This window comes from Falco cherrug, chromosome 5, assembly GCF_023634085.1.
Source record: "Falco cherrug isolate bFalChe1 chromosome 5, bFalChe1.pri, whole genome shotgun sequence".
Lineage (NCBI taxonomy): Eukaryota > Metazoa > Chordata > Aves > Falconiformes > Falconidae > Falco > Falco cherrug.
Window position 1 is genome coordinate 78,741,492 of NC_073701.1, and position 27,858 is coordinate 78,769,349.

General features: G+C 39.7%; 1 protein-coding gene across 1 annotated transcript; it reads right to left on the reverse strand.

Moving 5' to 3' along the window:
- On the reverse strand, positions 1 to 26,630 carry PPP1R3A (protein phosphatase 1 regulatory subunit 3A). The gene is made up of 4 exons (XM_005441763.3): positions 25,837 to 26,630; positions 5,191 to 5,249; positions 4,943 to 5,079; positions 1 to 2,704 (listed from the first exon to the last, which is right to left on the reverse strand). The coding sequence occupies exons 1-4, from the start codon at positions 26,628 to 26,630 to the stop codon at positions 173 to 175; spliced, it is 3,522 nt and encodes a 1,173-aa protein (XP_005441820.2). The 3' UTR covers positions 1 to 172.
- Between the last annotated feature and the right edge of the window lie 1,228 nt (positions 26,631 to 27,858).

A 27,858-nucleotide genomic window follows, 5' to 3' on the forward strand; every position in this document is an offset into this window, starting at 1 on the left:
TAGTATAATTACTTATATGAAGGCTCAACTTCATATGTAACCTTTTAAAAAAGATGCTTCAGTGGAAAATTTACTTTGGTTCTATCAGTGAATAAGCTCTTTAACAGTGAAAATGCTTTGGAGGGGTTGGAGGCTATTGACCATGGATCCTGAGCACATTTGACAATCAATGTTATTCCTTCTTGATAGACTCCTTGTTTCTTCCTCCTTCGCAGTATAGCCAATACAAGGAGAACAGGTAGAGTGCAAGACAAACCATCAAGTCGTAGTGGTAGAGTGTTGCAGCAAACAGAAGAAAGAAGAAGAAATAAAAGATTTTGCAAGCAATATGTTTTAAACCTGGAGACTCACTGGGTAACTTAAGTGCTTCACTCTTCTGGTTAGACATATCTGCAGAATCAGAAATGTGCTGGCTTTCTTTCTGTGAGTCGTCAAGCCAGTTTAGTGTTTTCCTCTCAGTTATTACATGGTCAGATTGAGAGCCTGTCCCTCCAACTTCTTTGGTAGGCTTATTAATTAAAACCTCTGGACTCGATGACTTCTCTTGTTTGAACTCTGCTTGATGGGAACATTGACCTATATTCCTTCCTCTTCCTTCTCTAGAAATTGCTGTGTCTGAAGTGGAAGGTACTTCTTTTTCTTCAGCTTCAGGAGAGAGGATTTTATTAGTACATGTCATTTCATTTGGTAGATTTAAAGCATACCCTGACTCAGCATACACCTTGTCAATGACTTTGAATTCAAAGTGTCTATACAGGTGCTCCATATCTCCTGCCACTATGGACCCTTCAGAAGATGCCAGTGAAGAGCTTTTATAATGGTAACTGGGCACAGTATTTGTACCAGAAGGTGGCATTTTTGTTTCAGCTTTAGCATGTATATAGGAAAGCGTACCAACGTGGCTTTCTTCCCTATACAGCTCTGCTGCTTCCTTGCTGTATAGATGCTTCTGGGTGCTCAGGGGACATTTAGATACTTCTGAATATAAACCTTGCTGCAAACCTTCTTTCTCTCCCGTAGCAGAAGCCTTTACTGCTTCTCCTACAGGTAGAATATTGCCAGCATCTGCTTGTTCTTTGGCACATTCTTCCCTGCTATTGCACAGAGACATCGTTTCTCCTATCAGAGTTTCATGTACGCATGCATTATAAATACCTAAACCTGATTCCTTTTCAAATTCAGTGTCATATAATACACCCACTGTGTTGAGTTGACAAAGAGCATAATGTGAACCATCATTTCTCCCTTCATGTGTATCAAACGCTGTTTCCTTTTCCTCTGTGGGCCTGTCACTTAGTGCAGTCTCTTGAGGTAGCTTAGCAATTACTGCTTTTTCACTGGCAGACATTTTTTCTGGAGCACTTTCTGATGTTGTTTTAATTATATAAGCTGTACCTGCCTTTGCTTCCTCCGTAATACCCTGCTTGGAGACAGAAGGCTTTTTACAACTCTCTGCCTGCTGGCAGGTAAACAGCTCCTCTGTGGAAGCTGCACTCCGAGGCCCCATGTCCCCCCTTGCTCCCCACCAAGCCTCATCACCTCTCTCTTGCCACCTCTGCTCCACAGGGTTGGCTTGGCTCTCCTTTTCCATCAGTGTTCCTCTGGTGGTGGTGTCTGACTTTCCTCTGTCTTTTAACCTCAGGAATCCTCTGTGTTCCCGCGTGTCTTCAGCTCCCCTTTCATCCCCCGGGGAGGGTGCCAGTGCGGCCTTGGGTGCCTGTTTGTTGTCTTCGGATGATGGGGGCGCCGCAGTCAGCGCATTTGCAGCACGCTTTCTGTGTGACTTGAAAGGCTTGGGTGCTTCCTCCTCACCGATTAGTGCTAAGTCTGCTACTTCGATGACTTTCTTCTCGTTCCCTGCATCAGCGTTGTAGTTCTTTCCCGGCATTTCACCAACTCCTTTTTCTTGTGTATATTGGCTTGTTGTGGAATCTATTGAGACATCAGCATGTGCAAAAGTGTCAGCATATACATCTCCTCTTAAATGTACCCTAACTTTGCTTTCAATCATCTTGATTTTTCCTTCATTTTTGTCAGCGTCTGACAACAATGAATCCAAAGTTTGGTGAGACGTTTGCGGTGCCTGGTGCTCCGGAGCTGGATTAGCATTGCCATCCAGTGTCCCTGCTATGCATGCATTTAATTGCATGGATTCATCATGCTCTGGAGAAATGCTTTCTGGTCTCGTTTCACAGGCCCCTTTTGAGGTATCCGAAGCATCCTCACTGATGAATAACCTCTCCATCATCTCACTTCCTGAGGCATTATCTGTTTCACCTTTTGAAATATCTGTGTGGCTCTCTCCTTCTCGGCTTGAGACAGTAGCCGTAATATCGATAGCCTCATTCTGCTTTGTCCCAGGAAAATATTTTGCCGATAAAAGGCTTTCACTAATACCAGTATGTTTCAAAGATCGCTCACCACTGTTTACCAAGCTAGTAGCGACTTCCTTCCCTGATGGCTGACTATTATAATCCCTCAGGGAATATTTAACTTTATCTTTTAATTCTCCTCCTATCTCTTGTGAAGTGTTTTCAGATGAGGAACTGATAGACACAGAGTGCAAGTCACTGCTTCTTTCCGTACAGGTTAGCTTTTTCTCCAATCTTTCAGTTTCACTTGCAAAATTAACTGGTTCTGTTGTGTATAAATTCCTTTCATCTCTGGAAGAGGTACCTCTAGCTCCTGTGAAATGCTGATTTAGCTGAAACAATAGAACAGAAAAGAATGATCAAAAAGTGCTTTGCAAAAATATGCCAAATGAAGGAGGCAGGATTTCCTTATGGAAAGTTTTGTTTTCAGTAGCAAAGCTTTTATGGAGATGTTTACCAAACCATTTGCAAAATTTGCACTGTATGTATTTTTCAACATAGGTAATGAGCTTTATGGTGGTGCTGAAAGGAGCAGGAAATAAAATAGCATTCAGAACCTTCTCTTTTTATTCATGAGTTCAGTAAGCTGCTAGTGTATTTTATACAAATTAAATCTGAAGAGAATATTCCCTTAAAGGGAGGCTAATTCATTCTCTATACATTCCATTCTAGGTTCGGAGAAAGGGAGGTATGGGGCAAGGGGGGAGGATTGGGACTTAAATGAGGGCACTGACACAGTACATCAAAGCCAGGTGATGTACAATATTGTCCGGTAAAACAAAGACACATTTCACACTGACAAATACTGTAAGGATTATCTGTGCCTCATTTCTCTCAGGGACCCTTTCACAGGCTTCAAACCAGACTGTTTTTAGACAATCTGGTAAGACATGAGTTGGAAATGAGATCAGCAAAGTAAAAAGGCCAGAAACTGATCACTCTCCCTCCAAGCTCCCAAATATCATATTGTATTATTCAGCTATGCCTGCTTGTCATTGCACTCTCTTCTCACTTTAGCACAGTCACACTGATAGCACTAGCTGATCAATTAGAGGCTAGCTTCTTGGGCACCCCTTTATGCATTTGCACTTGCTGTAGATACCCCCATTACAGTTTCTCTTATTAATATGTTTTCTGCAAAGCCTCTGCAAACTATTAATAGTAAAACGTCACTCAAAGAAAAGTGAGGGAGCTAATGTCTCTGCAAATTCTGTTTTAATGACCCTCTGCCAACCAGTGCTCAAGTGTATTTGAGTTCTTCGGTGATGCCAACTGTCAGGATTTAACAGTGAGATGCCTGTGTTTTTTTCCCCTCTTCATAACTGACATTTGCATGATCTCAATAATTATATGCAAATCTTAACGATTTCCCCTTCTTCTCACATAAGGCTCATGTTACTTGTCAACTGCACAGCTGTCTTGTGAGCCAATGCCTGTGCGTTTCAAAGATTTGGTTTTATTTCCATCTATTATAAACCTTCATTGTTTAATTCATTAAAGAGTGCATAGTGCAAATTAACATGTAAATTATAGCTCCCCCTTCATTTATTGTATGGACAATCCTGGCAATTGATAAACAAACGGTTATATTTGATCCTGCTTTTTGTTACAGGGTGGACCGAGAACAACAAGGGATTTTAAAGGTCCTCCTTTTTATGTTTCACCACACCAAAATAAGATAATAAAAAAAGGAGACATTAACTTCCAGGCAATGAAAGGTCCCACAATAGGCAACAATTTTCAACTTTTTTTTGGTAAGAGACCAGAAAAAAATATATTCAAATAACAGGAATTTATTCTCTCTATCAGTAAGAAAGAAAGAAGAAAAAAAGAATGGTTCTCATCTTCCTCTCCTGTCTGATTCAGCATTCACATTTTCACAGGTGATAGCTATTATAATCTATGATTATGAATCTATGCACCCAAATGATATGAGCTGAGAACAGACACTGAGAATAATAGATTGCTGTACGTGTCTCATTTATTGCCATTTTTTCTTTCATACTGAAAAATGCAAGCCAAACCACACATACACAAATCCAAATAGATTGAATGTTCACTGAGTGTGAAATTTATTACAAAAAATTTAATGTCAAATACTGATATAGAAAAATCTGCTATTATAAATATATCTATATTTATTTTGCTCATGTCTCATGTTACATAGTTATCCTTTGAAAAAAAAACAACAGCAAACACTACCATAAATATAAGAATTTTACTAAATATAAAGCATTTATTTAAGACTATTCCCATCCTAGAAACTAGGAGGGGAGATTTTTGAAATGCTACTCCTCCGATTCCTTCGAACTGTCATTTAGAACCTCTGGTAAAGAAGTAAAAGGGAGAAGTCATTAATTTAAGACCAGAAAAAGTTGATGCACTATACTGAAATCAAAGCACCTTCTATTGTTGAATCAGTTAGAGATTCAATGAAAGTACAGACCAAGGCTTTACATTTGTAAATTAGTACATCAGTCAGCTCTGTTAAAAGGGGGCATTTCACCAGCTTTGAAGCGTAAATGGATTCAAATCATTTAATACTGTAGATATAATTGTATAACACTTACCAGCAACTCTAATTCTTTTTCATCATCTTCGTGATCACTCTGGTTGTATTCTGCATTTCTATCTTTTATATTTTCATTAGCTGGTTTGGTGTCTTTGTCTTCTGCTTGTGAATAAACAATCTCTGGGATGTTTATGTCTGAAGAGTTAACAAAAACACACTTGAATAATTACCATGAGGTTGTTTGTTACACTATTTTTTTAATTAACAAGTGCAGTAAGGAAGAACTAATTAAACTGGGTATTGTACCTGAAGTCCTTGAATAATTCCATGTATCATCATCAGACGTTGCCAATATTTCTTCTTTGCTGTTAAACAAAAGGAACTTCCTGTGTTATTCTGCAAAAATTATTGTTGTAATTCCTCTTAGACTGAGATATAAAGGCCGCTAGTTAATTACACAAAATGCTGAATGCTGTCTGAAATTCTGAAAATAACAGCTTTATAAAGTGTAGGGGGGTTTGAGTGACCTGATATTAAGTCTTGGTCAAAGAAAGAATTGGCCAAGAAAATGAAAATGTGTTGACCTTCAGATTACATTGCAAAGCTGATGGGTTTTCCCAGGCCTTTTCTGAGAAAGCAGCACAAAGGTGATTAGATGGGTCAGTGACAGGAGAGCATAACTTTGGGGTCAGGCAAGGGTCTGGAAGGATATATGTGTTCAGGAGACTGGGCCTCTCTCTTGCTTGTATTTTTCAAATATTTGTAAGTATACAGAGATCGCTGGAAAAAAAGACATCTTTGTTACCTGAAATAAATCAAAAGATTCTCCCTGCATGTATACAGTATAAATCCTGTTGCTAAGCTATGCCTGGTCGGCAGGAATGAATTCTGCTTCCCTGCAGCCAGTGCAAATTTTGCTGTGGCTTTGCTGGCTGTGAAAACAAAGGCCAGGTCCAACAAGACAAACACCTACAGAGAGATGCTGAGTGCCCGCAGTCCTCATCAATATCAATGCAAAGTGATAGCAGTTTCAACTGCGTGCTTATAGGCATGTAACCTTTAGTGGAAAAGGGGGAAAAAATGTAAAAAGAATGTCACTTATGTAAAATGAAAATTATTATATTACTCCTAATGACTTCTCTATGAGGAGCAATTTTATTTCTGTAGGTCTTAATTTATGCGTTTTTCAACCAGCCGTCCACCTCTGTTACTGAAAATTACTTTCTAATTTTCAAATATTAATCTTTTCCCCTTCTATTTTCTCCTAGTGTCTTTCATTTGAATTGATATAACATTAACTCTACCACCTAAATGCTTAATTCAGAAGGAGGATGCTAAATTTATACTCTGTTAAAAGAACCTAGACATCAACTGTCACCAACTTTTGTAAAACTGAGCCTTTATAGGGATTGCCAGACTAAAGCAGACAGAAGATCCTGCCCATCTAGCTTCTGATATCTGACACTGGCCACCATCAAATACTTCAGGGGAAGATGTAAAGTTCTTGTAGGAAAATACTTAGTGTAATTTGCACTGCCCTATTAAATTTCCTCTTGGCCTTCTGTTGTTAGAAGCTGTCCTTGAAGCACAAGATTTAATGCTCTCTCAACAGTTCTTTTTCACCATTAATTGCAGTAACGCTGAATATTCTTGCTATCCATATGAATGACATGTCGCTCTTCAATTCTGGTACATGCATAGCCTCCACACGTTTCTCACTCTCCTACTCACACCGAGTTGTACTTTCCCCTGCCAGCAGTTGCTACAATCTGCATTTCATCCTCAAACGGTTGGCAGAGCCAGGCCCTTGTTTTTGGTAGATCTGTCGGGGATTTTAAGGTAAATCATTACTGCTTATTATTTATACATCATTATTATTATTTTTTCTTTACTGTTCAAATGCATGTTACATCTAGTTCCCAGTTTTCTCCTGCTTTCTCACATCTTTTTCACCCACCTGTTTCCATAAGCCTAGACACTGTGTGGGTTGGGGCGTAACCATGAGACAGATGCATTAAAGGTGTTAATAGGGTGTCTGCAAAAGTCCCAGATTAGGAGCCAAGACATGTATAATGCATGAGCTGAGTCACTCACCCCAAAATAACAACCCCAAAGCCACACGGGCACAGGAGGAAACCTTCAACTGCTATCCAGTGGGGAAAAAAAAGAATGTCTCAAAGCTTTTCTTTGAATGTAGCTGGCTACCTGTATCATTTAGCCATATAGATGCAACTCTCAGGAAGGAACGGAGCCTGACATGTTTTTCTCTTTCAAGAAGCATTCCCACGAAGAAGGGGAGATGTTGATGCCCATAATAGTCTACTGGCAGTCAGAGCTCGCATCCAAGATGCAGTGGCACGTTCAGCTTCTATCATGCCCTGACGTGATTAAAAACCTCACTGCACACACATCTGAAAAATACCCTGATTACCAGGATGCAGACCATTTAAGGGAGAAACTGGAGGGCAGATTTGCCTGCTGTTCTTGAAGTTGGATGTTCAAGCAAGATCCTTATTCTTTACTCTTCATTCCTTGGAGAAAATAGAAACTGGATTCCATCCCCTGTACCCTGCATTCCCTATCCAGTGAAAATGTTTGGTTTTGATTACAGCTTTTCAGTGTAAAATACAGATACAGTCTTTGATTAAGGATGCTAAGGAGAAGTATGTGTTTTCTGAACCTTTAAACAGGTATAAAAATATATATAAATATATATATATATATAATATAAAAATAAACAGGTATAAAAGCTGTTTTAAGCTGGATGCTTATGGGTATGTGCCAAGATGGAGTTTACCTTATCTAGCCTTAGTTTTCTAAGCATCTGTGCTCACATGTACATCACCCCTATCATCAGCAATAAGAGATTAACACTTCCAAAGGGAGAGTTGTTCCCACTGTCACAGACATCACAAGTGAGGTGGTGTGATGCATCCTTCTCTGCCTCTGGAAGAGACTGACCATAAAGGGAACCTACAGTGACTGCCTTAGGCTGGAACCATAAGTTTTAGACAACTGGAAACAGCCGAGTGAATCTCACTTTGCAACTCTAAATTCCAGCTGGAACACAGCTATTGAGTTTTAGTGGCTGGGGCTGTAACACGCGGTGTGCGACCTGAGCCCCTCAGTTTTACAGGTTTTGTGATTAGAATTGAATTTGTCCTTAACTCTTGTTCTAGTAGTATCTGGAGTCCTGGTTCATAAGTTTCTTTTCACAACTGCAACATAGGTAATGAATAGCGATGATAATACAGCCTCACAGCCTGGATCCACACTGCAGGGCTTGTCACATAACTTCTTGCATGTTGCACTGAATTTTGTAAAGGTTGCTGGTTTATAGTCCATTATTTGTGCACACTGTCCTGCAAATACCTGAGTACAGGGAAAGTCAGTGTAACAGCTATTTTCCTTATTTTACTTCTACATCAGAAATATCTGTCATCATATAATTATTCTGGTGGGAAATCTAGAATTAACCTAAATTGAGCATGTTGATACTGCAGTCTTTGAGGGTCACAAGGAACATAACAGCCATTTAACAGCACTACTTCAATCTAAGAAGTGATATGAAGATGCTGAGACTACCTACACAGGTGCATCAAACTACAGAGCAATCTCAAACATATAAGTAGACTCCAAAGAGTGAAATGCTTCCCAAAAGCCAATAAAATTTAGCTCTTTCATTGAGCAGTGGCACTTACAAGGTGTTGGTCTAGTTAGTACGTTTTTTGATTGATCGGTTTTCTCTGAAAAGTCCTTAGCTCACTCTCAGAATTCCATGAGCAGAGTTTTGAATTATAATATCAATTAAGTTTTTGTTTTATAAACTAATTATCTCACTGCATTATGGAGGGTGGTCTAAATGTGCCTACATTTTTTAGTGATAGACATAAAATTTGTGTTCTGTTTAAAAACATTTATTTTTAAGTGATCCAGGTGTTCTGACCACAATGTGAGCTGGGAAAATCCATATCAGCTAATGCAGTTCCCCTCCAGCATAAGTACCTGTATAGCTGCAGAAGCTCAGCTGCATTTTCTCCTTCAGGTGAATGAGACACATCTTTGTAAAGTACATCAGGAACTTAAGAATTCCTACCAGCTTAAAAAAAAATCCATACAAACCAATAAAACCCATATGCTCACATGATTCAATCTTGATGGCATTATCGTTCCCTTGGACTGAGTGATAAAAAGAAATTGGGAGTGAAAACAGGTTATCACTATAATTTGGCATTTAGCGAGAACAAATGGGAAGTTTAAGGACTGGTTAGTAGGACTGAGAGGACTGAAAATTTGATGGGCATTATGGGAAGGAGTTCAGAAGACCCAAAGTTATGTGGAATTGGCATCCCAGAGAAAAAATGTTAAACTTTGAATCCAAAAGATGTGAGAAGTAGATAAACAGTGTACAAGTGATGAGAGAAAAAAATTAATTAGCCAATAAACAATATTACTTTGACTTCAGAAAGGGTTCAGATAAAGGAAGACATGTCAAGGCTTTGGAATTAGTCTTTTTAAGGTAAACAGGATTTTTTTTTTAGAAGTGAGGTTTGATCAAGATTTCAGATAATCTATAAACCCACAATCAAAAGACTTCTAAACTTTTCTACCACAGTGCCAGTAGTGGTGCAGAACCTTATAGGATCAGAGATCTTACAGGGTGTAACTTAGAGGAACAGAGATTTAGATAATTATATTATTTCATGCAGCCTGGGAGCAGAACTTGGTGTTTAAATATGCTCCAGTTAAGAGGAGCAGATAATCTCCAACATAAAGTACTGAGAGACCCAACAGAGGAAATCACACATTAGTTTAAAATCTTTGCTATTCAAATCTATCAGACTGGTCTTGATACTACTGTAACACTATCAGAAGAGTAGGAAAAGTAGTGGCTATATTGAGGAAAAAGAGGAGAAATAGTGTCAGGGCAACTACAGGCCCAGGTGTCTTCAAAAAGTTTTCATGATAAGTTTAGAATAAAACTTAAATGAGAGAATAAATACAGATAAAAGGAAAATGGTATATAAATGCCAGGCTCACCTGGTAATATCTGTCTTTGATAAGATTACTATATTTCCCATGTCTAAAAATCGGTTATCTAATCTATCTGGACTTCATTAAAGAATTTTTTGTGGGGCCACATGGGAAATTTATTAATTAAACTGGAGAAGAGGGAGATGAGTACAAGAGCTGGGCGGTGGAAGAGGGGCTTTGTGCCAAGCAGGGTCCCACGAGCTGGGCTGTGCAGGGCTGGCAGACGTCACCAGAGGATTGGAGAGGACCGGTCGTGTAATCAGACTTACTCAGTCATGTTATTACAGACCAACGCACAAAAAGTCAAAGTTAAATTAAATCCATGGCAGATAGGAAGTTGGGAGACATCACTAATGCAGAGGAGGATTGAAAGAAATGGGTGGCCTGGAGGATCAGAATAATAGGTAAGGGATGAAATTCAAATTTATAAAGTGCCAGCTTATACATTTAGGGATTAGAAAGATTTTCTGTCACAAAATGAGGGCTCAGAAATTGGAAGAAATAGGTGAACAATAAAAAATTGATTTGTTTTTGGAATGAAACATTTCCAAGCCAACAGGGTGAGATGGCTGTGGCAACAAGGCAAACAGTCTGCAGTAATGTGTCAGAGAAGGTATTCCCAGTAACAAAAGATTTCCACGAAACATTCATCTCACAGCACCAGGTACTAGTAAGAACTCCTCTGGAACATTTGTATATGATGTTCAAGAAAGATTAATTCAAACTGGAACAGGTGCAAAAGAAGACTACAAGGAGATTGGCAGGATGAAAAATCTATATTAACCAAGCAGATAAATTTAGTATTTCTATTTTCAGACTAGCAAAAAACAGTCTGAGAGGAGAAATAAATGCCCTCTATTAATATAGCAAAGGGGTAAATACTGAAAAGGCAGAAAAGACATCAAGCAGTAGGTTTCTGATAGTGTATTAATAGAAAGATTTCACAGAACCATTTGTTGTGGAAACTTAAAAGATCTGTAAGCATTACAGAAGTATATTCTGTAATTTTTCAGTGCAAGTAGCAGGCCCAAGAAACTGAGAAAGTCATGGTATGAAAACATGGAAAGATTTTTGTGAACGGGATTATGCAACACATTTCCCAAAGGGATAAGGCTTCATGGTCCCGTAGTTGCAGTCCAGCCCCATTTCAAATGCTCCCACGCAGCTCTATGCCCTGAGAGTTATGCTTCCAGGAGCACCCATTTCACCATGGAACAGCAGGTGCCTTTGGTCTGCTCTGAAATAGGTTTGGGACTACAGCCAAGGGTACTCGTCTCTTCGAGACGAGTGAGGTTGTTATAGCTTGTCCCGGTTTTAATTCACACACCAATATTTGCCAAAAGTTGTGCCTGTATATTTGTACGACACGCCACACTTGGTCACATTGCTCTGTGTCATATCTACTTATGCTAGATCTTAATACCTAAATCACAAGATATTTATTTTACAGAATGTGGGAAAAGGATACAATTGTTGGAGTATGGAAAGATGAAAATGTACCTGTAAAACTCTGGAAATTAATGCAGTCTGAACATTTTTATGCAATCTAATTTTTAAAAGAAAATGCGGGAATATATTATTTAGTGTTAAATTTAGGGAGGTATGGGGACCTTAAGGTATTTAAAAAATGTAAGTCTAAAATATTTAGTTAAAAACATGTAATGGGGGAAAAAATCAGTAAAATTTTATTTAGAAGTCCCAATAGGCTTAGGGTGTCACAGAATCTTTCATGTTTCTGTTTTTTACTTTAAGATGGATTCAAAATCAAGAAAATCCTCTTCTACACTGAAGTTGAGATGAAGCTAAAATGTCCTTATGAAAGGAGCTGGCAAGACTGAAGTTGCTAACCAAACACTATTTCTATTTTGATTTCAGGTCAGATTTTTAAACCTAAGAGGAGCCTAATACAGCAGCAACCTTTGATGCAACTAGAGCTTTTAGATCCAGTGTTGAAAATACCCAGCCTTGCAGAACAATGGTGCCAGTGGGATGTAAACATACAAGATCCTTGAAAAGAATAGTTAAATGTGTCAGCAATGTTTTACTGAGAAGCAGAAGAGCAAAAAGTAAATTAGTGCCGATAAGTGCTCAGGTTTGAGAAGTCACTGGAGCATCCAGCACAGAACTGTAATTCCACAGAGCTGTGAAGAGGGAAGGGCTGGCAGTTTGGTTTGTACTTTTGTATCATTAGCAGCACACTTCATGTCAAAAGGAAGTAGAGAAGGAAACAGCTGCGTTTATTAAAAAAAAAAAAACAACCCACCCAAGCAACAACAATAATTATTTTAAAAATTTCATGTGCACATCGGAAGTAGAAAGCCTGTAAAAGGTTTGGAGGAGCTGGGTTAAAAGCACATTGATGAGAAGCTAAATAAAGGATTTTCCACATGTAATTCTGAACTTTAGTAGCATTATATGCAATGTCATTCAAAACCCACAAACATGCAACAAAAATAAATTTATAATGGAGAAGGCATTTTGGAAAGCAGTAGGAAAGACTGTGTATGTGTGAAGTTCTAAACAGAGCTTTAAAGTTCTATCATATTGTTTGTAAGACTCAGTAGAGTAAGAATTCAATCATTATTTTTTTTAATAACATAATCCCCCATAACATTTAGGTTACTGGAAAATTACATTTAAAATATTGCTTCATTTATATTGGCCTTAAAAAAAACAAAAAACAAAAAACAAACAAACAAAAAAAACACCAGAAGAAAATATTAGCAAAAACCAATTCATGGAAAGAAAAAAAATGGAAGAAATGGAAGAAGGGGAAAAGCCCTAGTACTATATATAAAAAAAGTTAAAAACGTAATCTTGATTCTGGTCTCATTATTACGGTGATGCTACCACTAAAGGCACATCTCACCACCATCTGGCATCTAGATCCAAATCATGTCCTGACATGTCTCTTTGTATGACAACTCACGAAGGGGGTTCAGGAGCTGCCAAGGATCCTGGTGTGGATGTCCAAAGTGTAGACCTTGACTTCCTTGTGATGGTGTCTCCATATTTAATTCTATTCTATCTTCCTCACTGAATATATGAACTAAATACTTAATGAGTAAAGATAAACGCATTCCTTGCCTCATAAGTCTCAGGTGAAAACTCACTATAGGAACAAACCTCCTACTGATTTAAACTGATGCCCGTGTTACAAACTGTTGAAGTTACAGTCTTATAATACAACCATTTCACAATTTCTTATCACACATGGTTCTTGGACTCAAACCCTGGTGCAGCCAGAGAATTCACAGCCCAGCTCAAGCCAGAGAGGTACAACCTTGGCTTCAAGCCACCTTTGTGCTTCCTGGGGCCTCGCTACACTGTGCCTCTGCACAAGCCAGGGTCCGTGAGGTGCCGTGGAGATGGCGGGGAGGCTGAGGGTTACCTGCCCATGCACTAGCATACCTTATTTCTCTTCTGGAGTATTTCTAACATGGCAGACTGTGCCTGCTGGAGGCGTGTCAAACAGCCTCTCCACCAAGCAATGCTTGACCGTTTTATTTTTAGGCGCGTGAAAATCGAGAGGCCACAAAACATCTGCAGCAGAGCTGCATGTGGTGGGACATCTTTAAGCACAACCACCTAAGTGTGGTGGAGAGAAGCCATTAAGTGCATGCTCAGCTTCCCAGGAGCAGACCGGTACCGTGCACAGAAGCTCCAGTGCCCAGCAGTGGCTGGAGCCAGCCAGGATCTGGCCTTGCCCAGAGGTCCACCTGCAAGGTGTGCCCACCAGGCTTGGAGCTTCCTCTGCCTAAAGGAGAGAAAGAGCCCTGGTAATGCTAAGGAGCAAAATCATTCTTCTGGCAGGAACCGGTGCTTATTTCTGATTTGTTTACCTGCATATTTTGTCTAAACGAAGGCAGAATATTATTTTTATGAACGGTATGCTCTCATTTGGAATTGACACTAATGAATGCAAGGCCCTTTCCCCCTCTTGTTTGTACCATCAAATTAATTAGCTCTACTGTGACATCAGTATTTTTCTCAAGCAGTTCAAGGCTTGAGCATTTTCCTTTCTTTTTCTAAAGGGCATCTTCAGTGCCCTTTATCTACCATAAGAATCATGCATCAGTCCTATTTTTCACAACTAATGCTGTTTATTATAAAAACTGATTGTGATGTGAAGATTTTTATACTCTGTGGCAAATTGCCCAAACAATTACTGTAAATGCATGAGCCATAAACTGTACTGCCAAGGACACTGGTAGGTTAGCTCCTATAAAAGAAACAATTAGAGTCTGAGGTGAAAATAATAGAGATGAGATGACAGTTATTGAAAAGGCAGAACATCCAGTTTAATGTTGTAAATATAGGTTTGTGGATTACACTGATGGTTTTAAAGTGTTCATGGCTTATTGAATGGAATAGAATATTACATACTTTAGAACGGGGCCATAATTATTATTCCTTTTTAATTGTGATGTCTGATGCATTTGTGAACAGTTGTTGAGAACACCCTCACATTATACTGATTCTAGTTCTAAATTATCATCCTGCTCCAAGGGTTGGGTTGGGTTTTTTTATTATTTTACTTTTTTAGCATTTTGTTGTTCAGGGTCTGTTCTGAACAAAGTATTTTCTCTTGAGGAACTTAGAGTGCTTAGAGGGTTACAGCAATAATTATTTCAGTTTCAGCCTACACACTTCACTGCTTTAAATCATCATTAGAAGTTTCATCCCTCAGCAACTCCTGCTGAGACAGTCTTAGGCTCCTAGAAACAATTAGATAAGAATAGCTTATCTTTATAGCAATTTGTATACAAAGGTATTGATAAGAATTTGCTAGAAATTAAGGGCATACATTTTTCTCTTAGGAACCATCTAAATACAGAATAAGATTTTTTTATGATTGGTAAACAATTTCAATCTTTCAAACCAGATTTGCAGCATGTGAATATTAGGTTGCATAAAAATGATGTTTGTCCTATAAGAAGATGTGTTGCAACAGACTATGGCAGATACGAAGAAAATACAAGAAAAGGGACATTACTGCATGACAAAATTAAATGACCCTCTGCTCTTTTAAGAGAGGACATAGGGATAAAACCCAATTAAATAAAATTCAAATATTAGACCCTAGGGAGAGCACTAAACAACTGGGTACAGAATTATGACTGGCAAAGGAGGCAGAGGAGCTGGGCACGTAAAATCAGAACTGCAGAAAGTCTGCCCAGGGTTTGGAGGAGAGGACAAACTGAGCAGCAGAGCAAAGGTTGCTTGCAACCAATGAAAGGCGGTCAGTGTCAACGCTGCAGCATGTGTGAGCTCTGAAGTACCAAATCCATTAGGGATGGGGGGTGGGAGGGTGGGAAGCAGTAAAGTGGCTCTGAAAGAAAGTTGTGAGGAAACTAAGTACTCAGCTGTATCACCTTTCAGGGAAATGCTCTAAGTCATTTTCAAGCTTTTATATACTGTTAAGAAAAGCTGATCTTAATGCTAGCAGGGGCATCACAGCTGCGCTGGAAACTGATGCTGCCAGGCTGAAGTTCAGGGAGGTGGGGGGGGGTGGGGGTGGGGGGCAGAGCTGGGGCAGGGGCTGGGCTGGGGCCTGGGCAGCTGGCTGTGTCCTCCGGCTGAAATAGCTGCCTCCTACGAAAACTCGAGCTAGAGTCCTGGGGACTAGAGCTTCAATCCATCAGAAACCAAACCCGTTACAGGCAGACCAAGACTGCAAAGGGTGGCAGGAGCTCTTTGCGCTGCTGTCTGTGCTGACAACAAAGCAGAAGGTGAGTGGAGCTCAGCAAGCACCACCCTTCCTCACTCCTGGGCTCCTAACGCACACACCTGAATTTCTGCTTGCCAGGTGGCTTTCTGAAAACACGGCCGGTTCCTGCTGAAGAGCTCTTCAGCTCCAAATGATCTCTCCCTGTGGAGATGTGATGTTATGTGTGCCTGAACTACAAGGTTGCTATTGCCATCATGTGTGGCAGTATCGTTCTGTTTATATGTTGAATTTTTTCAGGAGGTGTTTGAAAAATAGAAGCACAATAGAAAAATAATGTGTTTTAAACAATGCAGAAAACAACAACTGAAATCACATCGTTAGAATCCAACTGATTGAGACCACACAGGAAAAGACTCAGAAATTAAAGCAAAAACTGCAAATAAAACCAACAGCCATAAACGAATAGCTGTGTGAACATTAAGTAGAAATTACTGAATAATATTTAAAAATATTACGCCATTACAAGTTATGCTATTAGAATGAAGCTGTACGTAAAATCAGAGCCCTTATTGCAAATCTAGGCAAGATTGATTTTCTTATATGACCTTCACCTACCAGTGGTATTAGAAAAAGGCTCAATCTAGTTCTTAGTAAATAGGTGTCACCAAACAAACAGGACTGACACTAATTAGCTCCCTTGTTGCTAGTCAAGACACAGAGGATAGAGGCAGGGAGACAGAGTGACCCTGTTCATCATTAGAGTGGTAGGTGAGGATATTTGCACACTGGTGTAGCAATGGGGGCTTGCACTGCAGCTACCATTTCAAAACTACGCTGTGAACAGAGGACTGAATGATCAGGAGAGCCAGTCTTTTTGCATGAAAATAGAGCCACAAAGAACCTCTACTGAAATGTTTGCAATCTGAGGAAGACAGTAACATTAATCTGTGGTATTTCCCCATCTTGGGGAAATACCCCTTTGTTTTGGTCATCTCATCTAAGAAAAGGGGCCGACACCAGGAGAAGAGAAAAGGCAGGCACGCAAAAGGACAACTAAGGATTGTCAGTAGCTCCTAAACAAGGAGAAACTGGAAAGGAAGTTTGGAAAGCAAAGTGAAAAAAGATGCTCCAAATAAGCAGTATATAGTATGATGATTAATCATATCAGGGGGGACAATTGATCAAGAGAGAAGCTGTAAGGGAATTTGAGTGGTTTTTCTGAAATGATAATTCCCAATAGGGTTCAGGCAATGTTTGTAATAAACCAATTTTTATTAAGATTATTGGATTGGTGCTATCCAGGGGATTATATTTTCCAATTACTAATATTTTCATTTTTCAGTCTTAGTTTATGATTGAAGCAGGGACATAGGTGGCACAGAACAAAATGCATTGGCTTGGTTTGGGATGAGAATAATCATAGCCTCAAAGCAAACAGAGTCCCAAGAAATTAGTCTTTATTTTCTAGCTCATTAAAAAAGACCTTGAGTTTTAATGGTAAAACATTCGTACACGTTTTTAAAAAAATAGAGCGGTATATCTGTCCATTTGAAGATTTTACTGCCATACAGTCTGAACCAGGAGCCCAAAACCAATTTGGTGCCAGGCTCAAACCTTTAATATAGCCCTATCTATCCCCAAGTCTCATGACTATAGGTACGAAGACTGCAGAAAAACCTGTGCATAATGCATCAGTTGTACCTCATATGAAGCTACAGCGATTATGAAGAGGAAGACTGCAACTTTTTTCAGGTCCTTTTATAGCTCTGTCATGAGTGTTGTACCTTATTATGATATCCACATAACAATGTTGAAAAGAAGACAGTTCAGAAGTCTTGTTACACAGCTGTTTTTATATGCAGATTGGTCAGAAAACTGTGTTGAGTCCTTCAGCAGAACGGGCTACCTACTTCAGAAACAGAGGATTTATTTAGGAAAGATTCCCCTGGATGGGGTTTGATCTATTGACAGCTCCACTGTGAGTCAGTAATGCAGGACCTTACTGTTGGGGTGCTTTTCTCCAGGGCCAAGGTGTTGAAAAACAGGAAAAGGTGAGTCAGGAGTTGTTTCCTGAGGCTTGGCCTGAGGTCAGAGGATACGTTTGTCAGCTTGCTATGTTGTCTGGAAGGGACATGATCAAATATCAAAATGGTGTTGTAGAAAAGAGTTGGGGGTAGGGCCCCTCTGTTCTCTTGCTTCTTTCTCCCACTGTTTTGAAAGATGGAAGAGGAGAAAAGCAAGTACCACCCACAGGTCTTGCATCTCTCTCAGGTTGTGTCTATTTTGGCTACATCTGATAGGAAAAAGACCTTAGCCTATGTGCCATCTGGTCTTTCCCTGGAACTCACATGGAAAAAACAGAGATGAAGCAGTGCCCTACTGGCATGTCAGAAGCAAGTAATTTCCTAGAGGCTGACTGCAGTATGCTGAGGCACGTATGCAAGAAGGTGACAGATGCCTTACAGAGACCGTAGATAGATAGATGGCAGTCAGGTGAGACTAAGACACAGATACTACCCCTGGAGAGGAGAAGGGAATGGGTGACCACAAAAAGCCTTAGCCAGTCGTTCTTGATAGAGGACAACTATGATCCAAATCTTGGAAAAAATTGTGAATTCAGTAAGTATCTCAAGATGATAAAATTCCTAGGTGCTATCACGAAAAGGACTTTTATAATCTTTTGTTTTCTGCATGTCTTACTACCACACAGCAAGAAGGCAGCTGTGTGATAGGTAGCAATATTTCTATCAAGAAGACCCAGAATATAACCTAGAAGGTGCTTCTACGGATTTAATAGGCTAGCTGGGGAGAAAGACTGAAAAACTCCCCAACCCTCCTCCACAACATGAAGTGATTGAACACCTTATGCTTATCATCCAGCAGCCATTAACACCATTACAGGGACAATAATTATGCAGCAAAGCAACATGTAAATGAAAATCCACTTGGTGCACCTCAGTTCAAGGTAAGAAAAACCTGCCAGCTTTACCTAGTTCACATTCAACTATGTAGCTCAGTGCTCTTCAGTGCTATTAGTAACCAGGAGTAATAAATCTTTGGGTTTAGTGTCAGAGTATCAGCTGGTTCCACAGATCAGGAGGAGAGTGGAGAGACACTAAGAAAACCAAGCCCCCCATTATGCTTTGGCATATCAACTAATATTTTCTTGTCACTGAAGGGCTAGGGATCAAATAGCCACTTCTAACATGCTCCCATGGTGTTTAAAAGGTCTTATCTCTTCCTTTGCCCTATGACAGGGACTGGATTTAACTTACAAAGTATTTGTTTGGACCGGTTTTTTCTTCCTTTCCCAACTGAGAAGATAATCCACATTTTGTCTTAAAAATATGATGTACGATTGGTTCTCTGGACTTCCATTGAAGCTGAATCAATTGCTTCAATTTCATAGCTGCAGTGCTGCGGCTGGATCATGGCTTAAAGTTCATAATCAGAATAAACAGCTCAAATGACACTGGTAGTGAATGCATTGAATAAATATGGCTCTCAGTTAATGTTTCACTGACTTCAAACATCTTTTCAAGACTAACATTTAGCCAAGTCAAGGTGAATGCAATGGAACAATTTTTCTCCAACTGAACATTTATGAACGGCAGTACCTGAACAGTGGACAGGAGACAGAGTATTGAAACAGTCATTACCAGACTAGTTCAATTTGCAAGACAAAAGAGTCATTGAACAATGGAATACAGGAGTTCATTTAGCAATATATTTCTATTTGTCCAAAGGTTCTTAATCAGTGATCTGAAAGAGCATAGAAATAAGCTCCGGTCCTGTAAATATTAACATTCAAGGATAATTTTACACACACAGAGTTCTACAAAGTTCAGTGAGACTCCTGATGTTCATTAAATTATTTATTGTGCCTGTTTCAGGATGAAGCCAGTTGCTGCATTAAAGAGCTCTAAGAATCAGTTGTAATAGTGTTACAGTATTGGCATATTTAAATAAGCTGATGAAATTGTAGCAACTGCAAAAAAAATCTGACAAGTGTAAAGCCAAGCAATGCATGTATAATTACAAGTACTTATTGTATGGTTGAGAAATGATACTCACATTAGAAAGCATCACTTTTATACAGTTTTATGCAAACAAGTGAAAAAGCTTTATAGCAATCAATATTTCCCATACATTAAAGTATAAATTTCTGTTCTGTGACATTGGTGAGAGCAGTTTCTAAGGTAGATCATGGACGAGAATGAGAAACCACTGATACTAATAAGATCCAGAGTAAACACTACGCTAGGATTGCCAGTAAAGCAACATGCTCTTTTCATATGTTGTTACTTAAAAGTTCAGAAGCTTCTTTTAATATTTCCAGTGCAATAAGTGGATGGTACATGGGTAGCACAGGTCACAATCACCAAAAGCAAAAATGAGTCAGTTTTTTAGTCTTCAGGTGCTCTCCAATTAGGAGACCACGAGCATGGTTAGCTCATGTCTAGGTGCCCTGTGCATGCCATTCTCATCCATAACTTCCCCTGTTTCTTTGCCATTTCTGTGACAGAACTCAAAGCCTTATGCCATTAACTTAGATATCTGTCTTTAGGGTCTTTAATATATTTCCTAGTTCAAATAGTAAGTATGCCTGGATTTTGAAATATTATGATTAGACGGATAGAAAAAAGACCATTGAGCGTAGTTCCTAGCCACGTAGGATTGTTCCCTGTAGAATATTTTTCAAGTAGTTTATCTTAGCTTATTTTAAATGTCTTTGGAGGGTAAGGCTGCATCAATTTCCTTAAAAGATAACTCTAGAGTCACTACTGAGAAGCATTTCTAATACTCAGTCTCGGTTCCACAGCTTGCTTTTACCTGACTTGTCTGAATAATATGTTTTAGATCACCTGAAATAATTATCCTGTGTCCCTGATAATCACAGTCTTTAAGTACGTGGAGAAGTCTTGTTTTGGTGCCAGTGCTACCAGCTTCTACAACCAGCGAAGACTGGCCTGGCAATGGCCAGGAAGCAAGAGAAGGGCTGGGAATACTAGGTCAGATTGAACAGCAGAGCAATGCTGCTTTTAGCTGGCTCTCTGTGAATGGATAGCTTCTCTAGCAGCTGCTCTCCTGGTAAAAACAGTGACTGCAGTCACTCCCTAATAATAGTAATAAACTTTAGTCAAATCCCATATCTGTATGCTGATCAAGGTGTAACTTGTGACTTCAGATGCCAGAAACAACCTTGAGATTAAACAGCAGTACACAAAGGCGACGTGTGTTTTAACGCCTTTTCTGCTCTCCTTTTCCCTTTCTGATTATGATGCGCAATAAGCAAAAGAACAAGGATTAAAAAGGCACGTCATTTAAACGCCGTATTTTAAATGGACCAGCTGGGAATAATACAGTTGTTCCTCATAACAAAGTACATGCAAAGCTATTTCCAAGCATCTTCCTCAAAAGTCTTTGCCTTTTTTAATCCTATCATGCAGTTTGTGGGAAAGGCCAAGAGATGCTGATGCAGGACTGCGTTTCTGGGGCAGCCTAGGCACTGGTTTGCCATCTGTCTGGGGAAGATGGACTAAGCACCGTGCAGTCCCACCAGGATGGATCTTCAGCAGCATACTTCCTTTGCCTTCCATCAGAAAGGGGATGAGACAGCAGCTGAAGACAGGAGAGTACTCATGCACAGAGGACGTTTTCTCACTGGCAATTTCTTTAAGACCATTCAGGATTTATGATGCTGAAGTTGGCACTGGTGGCCCACAGACCCAGAGTTTTTAATATCTTCCTTCTCATCGCACGTTGTACATAGAGCTTCTCACGTGAGACATTGCCCTATTTTGTGTTCTGTTCTAAAGTGGCATCACAGGGGGAAGTAAACTGATGCACTGTCATTCAAAGAAAGGTACAGTCTGGCAATTATGAAGAAAAGCACAGGACCAACATCAGTTCAGAGCCATACACTTGTGGGCTCAGAGAGCTAAGAGGGGGATAACTCTAAGAGTTAGGATAAAACCACTAGCCTCATCCTTCTTTGTCAGAGGACAGGAGTCCAAATACACATTTTCCTCTTTTGTAAAACAATTTTCATGCTTATCAGCCATTTTTCTTGTGCTTTTGCTCCCGCTGCTCTCTTGGTAGATGGCAAACCAGGACCAAGCACAGAAATGGGGCGCAGCCTCACCAGTGATGGGGAAAATGGTTTGCAGGTCGTTATCACTGTGCCGTGCAGCACGATCTACAGGAGTTTGCCTCATGCAACACACAATCAGTCCCTGTCTGATCAGATGGATGCAGGAGCCTGGGGTCCACAACAAAATCATGTGGTCCAAACCTGAGGACCAGGAGAAATTTGTGTTCAGAATCATTAACCATGTCCCAACAAGCACGAGAATCAAACAAAAAGAGAAAAGAGTGGAGCTGATACTTCACATTTTTCTGAATGTTTAGATATATGTATATGTATATATGATAGAAATCGGCTGGTTACTGACAGAAGCTCTCTCTTTTCCAGTGACAGCCTTAGAATTTTAGAAGCAATTTTTTTTCCCCAAAGTATATTTATGAGTATGTGTTAGTTAAATGCATGCTTTCAGACTGACTAAAACATAAATTAATTCATTCAAATGTTATTTTTTCAAACTATATTTTGTGCCTATGACTCCTTTCAAGATTTTTGAAAAGCACAAAAATTGTTAAAAATTTATGTTAGAAAGAATCTTAGCTTGGAAAAATACAGTTAGAAGCAAATACCTTATGAAACTTTAAGAGAAGACTATTTGTTCATGCCTAGACATAGAAGCAAAAGCAAACGAAACATGCAATGAATAGGCAGGAATTTAAGTCATGTGACTCTGAATATCCAAATTAGACAGTTTTCAGCGTTAATTATTCCATGCAGTTTTGCTTTTCACTATCATTTTTTGGGGTTCAACTCCTGAGGGTTAAGTCCATTTTCATTTTATCTTTTAATAGTGGTATCAGAACCCACCCCATTGCTCTCATTCACACAACTTTGTCCTGGCTCATATTCTTAAGGGTAACATGATACAGTCATACTGTGTTTCCTCAGTAGCTTCCTCTGAAAGTGCATATTACTCCTTTCACTTAACTAACGCGACTAATCCTCGCTAATGACATTTAATGAGCCACACAAGTATGCCCTTGCTTAAATGCTCTCTGCTTAAAACCCAGAATTCCACAACAGTCATATTTTTTGACTGAATAGGTAAAATGCACATTTTAAGAAAAAGTATAAATATCCCAGAGTGAAGATTTAAAAAAGAAAGTTATTCCAGGTTTCTAAATTTGAAATAGAGGCCTAAAAGAGTGTCCTGTTAAAATATCCTTCTATTCAGATTGCTATAAAGAAATCTTCAATTTAAGATGTGCAGCTCATGGGCATGGACAGCAGTATTCCTTACCTGCACATTTATTTTTTGAACCATAAGTAAAACTGTTATTACTTCTGTGTACACGTGTTTGCATTGCCACAGCTCCTAAACAAGCTAGTTATGGTCCAGGACCCCCACTTTGCTAAGTGTTCAATAAACATGCAGAAAAGCATATATAAATGCTGCAGAGTTTATCATTTGAACATAAAACAAGAGGTGAGAGAGAGATGGGCTGGTGGAGGAGAGCTGGGAAACAGGCAGCACTGTTCGACATGAAGTGAAGGAGTCACAGCACATCAGCAGCCTCACTTTGCCAATTTTGGGGGGTTTGTTTTTCTTGCGCTTTTTTCTAGACATCAAAGCAAAGGAGTCTTAATGAGGGTCTGAAGGAGAATAATGAGGTACTTTTGCAGATGTCTGCAGGGTGTTCCTCCTCACTCAAAGGGGCAACATGTACAAAGACTCTTTGAAAAACAAGTGAGCAATGGAGGTTGGCATCTTAGTTCTTTTGAAAGGAAAGGCCCTGATGCTGACCTCATTTACAGTGGTGAAATCTGTAACTCCTCTGAAGTCAACGAAGTCCCTGTAGCATAAAATTGGTCCTGGATTACAATCTGCCAGAACTGTCTTTCAGAAACCTTGGTGACCACTGAAACCATACTCCAAAAATTCTTTCAGCTCATTTTTACGTTTACTGTAAAGTCTCTTTACATCCTTCTGCCACTAAAGAGGGTCTTGAAAGTGTACATTAGGCAACTGTTTGCCAAAAGTGTGTAGAAGATCTTAATGTCAACAAGAATCTGACCACTTTCATTTTAATATCGCAAATATACATGTGTATTTGTATGCATGAAAAAATATGCACATGTATGTATATATACATATGTATATATACATATATATGTATACATACATACACACAGTCCTCTACAGCCTAGTATGGAGGGTTACAACTTTACACTCTGATTAGAGACAAGGTGATTTCATATTAAGGAGTAGACATGTTATCTCCTTTCCCATTTTTTAAAATATCTCTCTGTCTGACTTACATATGATACATTTAGCATATACACGTACAAGAGGATCCCCCAAAAGAAATGCTTCTACAACTTATTTTAGGACTAGGCATGTCACAGAAGACTTCAGGGAATTAAACTGTTAGGAGTCATTTGACCTTAGATGCCTAACTGTATCCAAATTTGCAGGTCAGTCCTAAAAGCATCTGGAAGCCCAGGGCTCACTAAATTAAGACTTAGCTCTCCGTGTCCATCATCTGCTCCGTATGGGCTACCTGAACTCACACTGAAGTCAAACTGCCTGCATATGCTTGTGGTATTTGATATCACAGCCGATGTGCAGACGATCTCAAGCTATCTTATTTACCAAGACTGGGTCATGTGATGCTTCTTGAAGGACAGAAACAACGTAGAGAACCAGGCACAAATGTCAAGATCTGACCACACAGCAGGTAAAGGCATCACCCCCTCTGCTCTGACGTACTTCAACGTTCCCCCCATGGAAGCATGAGTGTGGTGACCCCAGAACTGGACCAAGGGACACTTATCAGGAGAGCTTTGCGGACTGGCTATGAACCTGGGTTGGCCTCAGAGTAGCCCCAGTGACGGTCCCACACCATGGTGTGGACGGAGGCACTAAGCTGTATGGCTCACCGCTCCTCACAGGGCTGACGTGCAGCTGGGGCTGGCTGAGGCTCTCTGCACAGTGAGTCTGGCTTTTGGGAAGGGAGGTTCTGCACAGGGGAAGCCTTGGCTGTCTCCCTTCTCTTTAAGCTCCCACCACTGCTGCGGTTTTGCTCCTCTTTTCCCACCAGTGGAAGAGCAGCAGGGAAATCAAACCACCCTGCTTTACTTGGAAGGAGTATAGGAACCGAAAACTCCACATGAATTCAGTTCTGGGACCTAAGCATTGCAAAGGATGCTGCAGGTAAAGTATAGGTTCGGTTCTGCAGAACTCCAACTAATCTATAGCAAATTTGGTAAGCAAAAAATTGAGAAATAGATGTTGACAGGCAACGTTGTTTTGCTTACAGAAAGAAGTTAAAAACAGAGTAGGGAGCCAAAAGTTACTAGTCCTGAGTGTCTCTTCATGTGGCATTAAGTTATAACTTAACTACTGACACTTTGCTCTGTAATTAACATAGTACTTGCCTACATTTACTTAGAATAATATATATGAGATAAATTCTACATTTTTTTTCTTTAATATATTACCAATTCTGCCTTATAGATCATTATTTATTTCACTATTTGTGAAACAGAAACATCAGCCAGTGGCAGGAAAAAGGCATTATTAACCTAACATACAACTTGCAGAACAGCCCAACCACTTGCAGAAAAGTTTTTCCCAGCTATTCTAATTGCAGTAGGATCCTTCCCTGAGTTACCAGCTTGCTGAACCACCAGTGCCATTTCTGTTTTAATAATTGCATGTAGAGAATGAAGCATGAAATAAATCACATGAAAACCCAGGATTTGTTTTGCTTTTAAATTTTTGTTGACTTACCAAGGAAGTGGATGTAAAGTGTTTTAACTGTACAGCTACCTCAATCTGGAGCAAAGCTCTCACTGGTATCAGCTCAATTTATATCCTACAGGGATCAAAATCAGTACACAGACCATAATCTGTAGACCCTCACACTACTCAAATGAGTGGCATGCATGCTATATATTAAAACTATGATCCCAACCAATCTGTCTGCAGAAAACTACTGACTGGTATATACGAAGGCTGTACTGAAAACAAGTCTTGGTCTAACTTATCAGTTAAAAAACACAGTAAGAGAAAACAGCGTGGGCAGTCTTAGCTCCAGCTAGCACACTTAGAATCAGCTAGCTATATTGCAAATTACCAGAAGTTAAGATGTAGCCTCACCTGCTTTGTGTTGTCTTTAAGCAGCCTTTAAGATGTCTATCCGTAACCTCTTTGTGTGGTTTATTATCCACCTTGGACACAGTTTCTTTCTTGTGACAAATCAGTGTGTAATTCTTGTCGTCATTGTTTGCCCAGAAGGTACCAACCGATGTCTCGTAGCGTATACAGAATTCCACCTTAGCTCCATCTTTCTGGTACGGAGGCACCAAAGAAATCTTAAAGCAGAACTGATCTGTCTCACTACCACAAGAATTAGGCATGAAGTCTGCAAGGATATCGTAATAACTGAGCCAGTTATTCAGTGTCATTCGAACATACACCAGTTTTTCAAAGGATACATTGAGGACTCGTATGATGCCGTTCATACAGGTAATCCCAGGCAGGAAGACGATCGACTCTAACAATACTTTCTGCTCTCGCACTTTTCGCAAAAGCTCTTCTTGCGAAGCAGGCAACGTAAAGAGTTGAGAGAAAAAAAATTCCTCCTGAGGGAAAACTTCATCTTCTATGTCATCATTTTGTCCTGTATTTGGAACATCCCAGGTATCAAACTCTTTAACAGACACAAGATCAAACCCAAATGCATCAGCAAATGAAACTTTTCTTGCAATGGTGGTGGGGGTATCTGCCTCCTCTTCCTCTGAAGAAGCAGAATTCCGCCTTCGGGGTAACGGGGAGAAACGCTGTTTAACGTCAGGTTTAACATCCTCATCCTCTGAAGAGAAATCGTTTACTGTGGGGACTTCTAATAAGTTAGCCCTGCTAACCTGACCAGGTCCTTCGAAAGACTCCATTGGGCTCTCTGATACAAAATGAAAGAGAACTGTACAACTAGTAACAGCTGATATTTGAGACACTGTGGTTTAAAACAAGGATTAATGTTACAGTTGACATTGCAGAAGGGAGTCAGGCCTATTAATAGATGCTATGGCGTGTGAGGTATGTTGGCCTGTTCTCCATCTGACAGTATTGGGTGTTACAATTTCAATGTTACATTTCAAATATTGCATTCCCTATTTTTACATGACTCTAGGCACTAAGAAGAAAATATTTAAAAACCAACTTCTTTGCATTGTTAAACTGCACAAATGGAGCTATTTCGGATGATCAGCTTCCGTTACACAACAAATTCAGTATGTTGCACAAACAAAGAGCTCTTCTCTGATCAGGATGTATACTTCACCAGGTAAAATGTTTCTATATTGTAAACTGCTCCTGCATATAATTTCAAGGCCATTTTTTCACAATGTTTTCAGATACAAAAGCACAATATCATATTCTGCCCTGGCTTTATACCGTGCCAACTTGGTGGGCCAGATCCTAGGACTACGCCAGGTTTTTTTCTAGCTAAGGATTAGCCATCACAACTTAAATGAACCAAGAATGCTATAAAACACTGAAGTGAGTACACTGGAGATGAACTTGTGATGCACCATTGTAAATATGACTGAATTCACCGCTAATTAGATTATGAAATCATCTAGTGCTAGACTGCATTTAGCATCATCCAGCCAAACGGAGAGAAAAGCAACGCAGAGAATTAACTTGTGCAGCCAACCCTGAAACACAAACCCTGTGCCACACAGCTATAAACAGGAGGAAGAAACACACTGCACTGCTTGAAGTGTTTTCAACCTTTGTGCAGGACATCTTCCTACGATATGAAATGAAACTGTGGCTTATCAATCAACTTAACCAGTTGGCATTTGATTTTTATGGCATTCCACACATGGAAAGATGCAGTCTTTATGGAACAAAGATCATGAACTCAAAATGTCACCTTTTTCCTTCGTATTATTTAACCTCTCCTTTTTCCCCTGTGTCTATCTCAAAGGGTAAGCCTACACTATAATCTAATGGTGCAGTACGAGCTAAGAAATGTAACAAGACTTTCCTAGAATTAGCCATGTCAGAGACTAACAGCATTAGTGTTATCATCACAGATTTCAGTGCATGCTAGAAACCTAATTCTTCATTCGCATTCTCGAGTGGCTCAGGTCTTGCAGGCCACTTGAATCCTTC

Bases quoted from the DNA above. Each gene is read 5' to 3' on its own strand.
- PPP1R3A (XM_005441763.3), bottom strand. From the start codon at position 26,630: ATGGAGTCTTTCGAAGGACCTGGTCAGGTTAGCAGGGCTAACTTATTA. The intron at 5,250-25,836 runs GTGAGGCTACAT...TTTGTTTAACAG, and splicing joins TTAAAGACAACACAAAGCAG to CAAAGAAGAAATATTGGCAA. The intron at 2,705-4,942 runs GTAAGTGTTATA...CTATTGTTTCAG, and splicing joins AAAAAGAATTAGAGTTGCTG to CTAAATCAGCATTTCACAGG.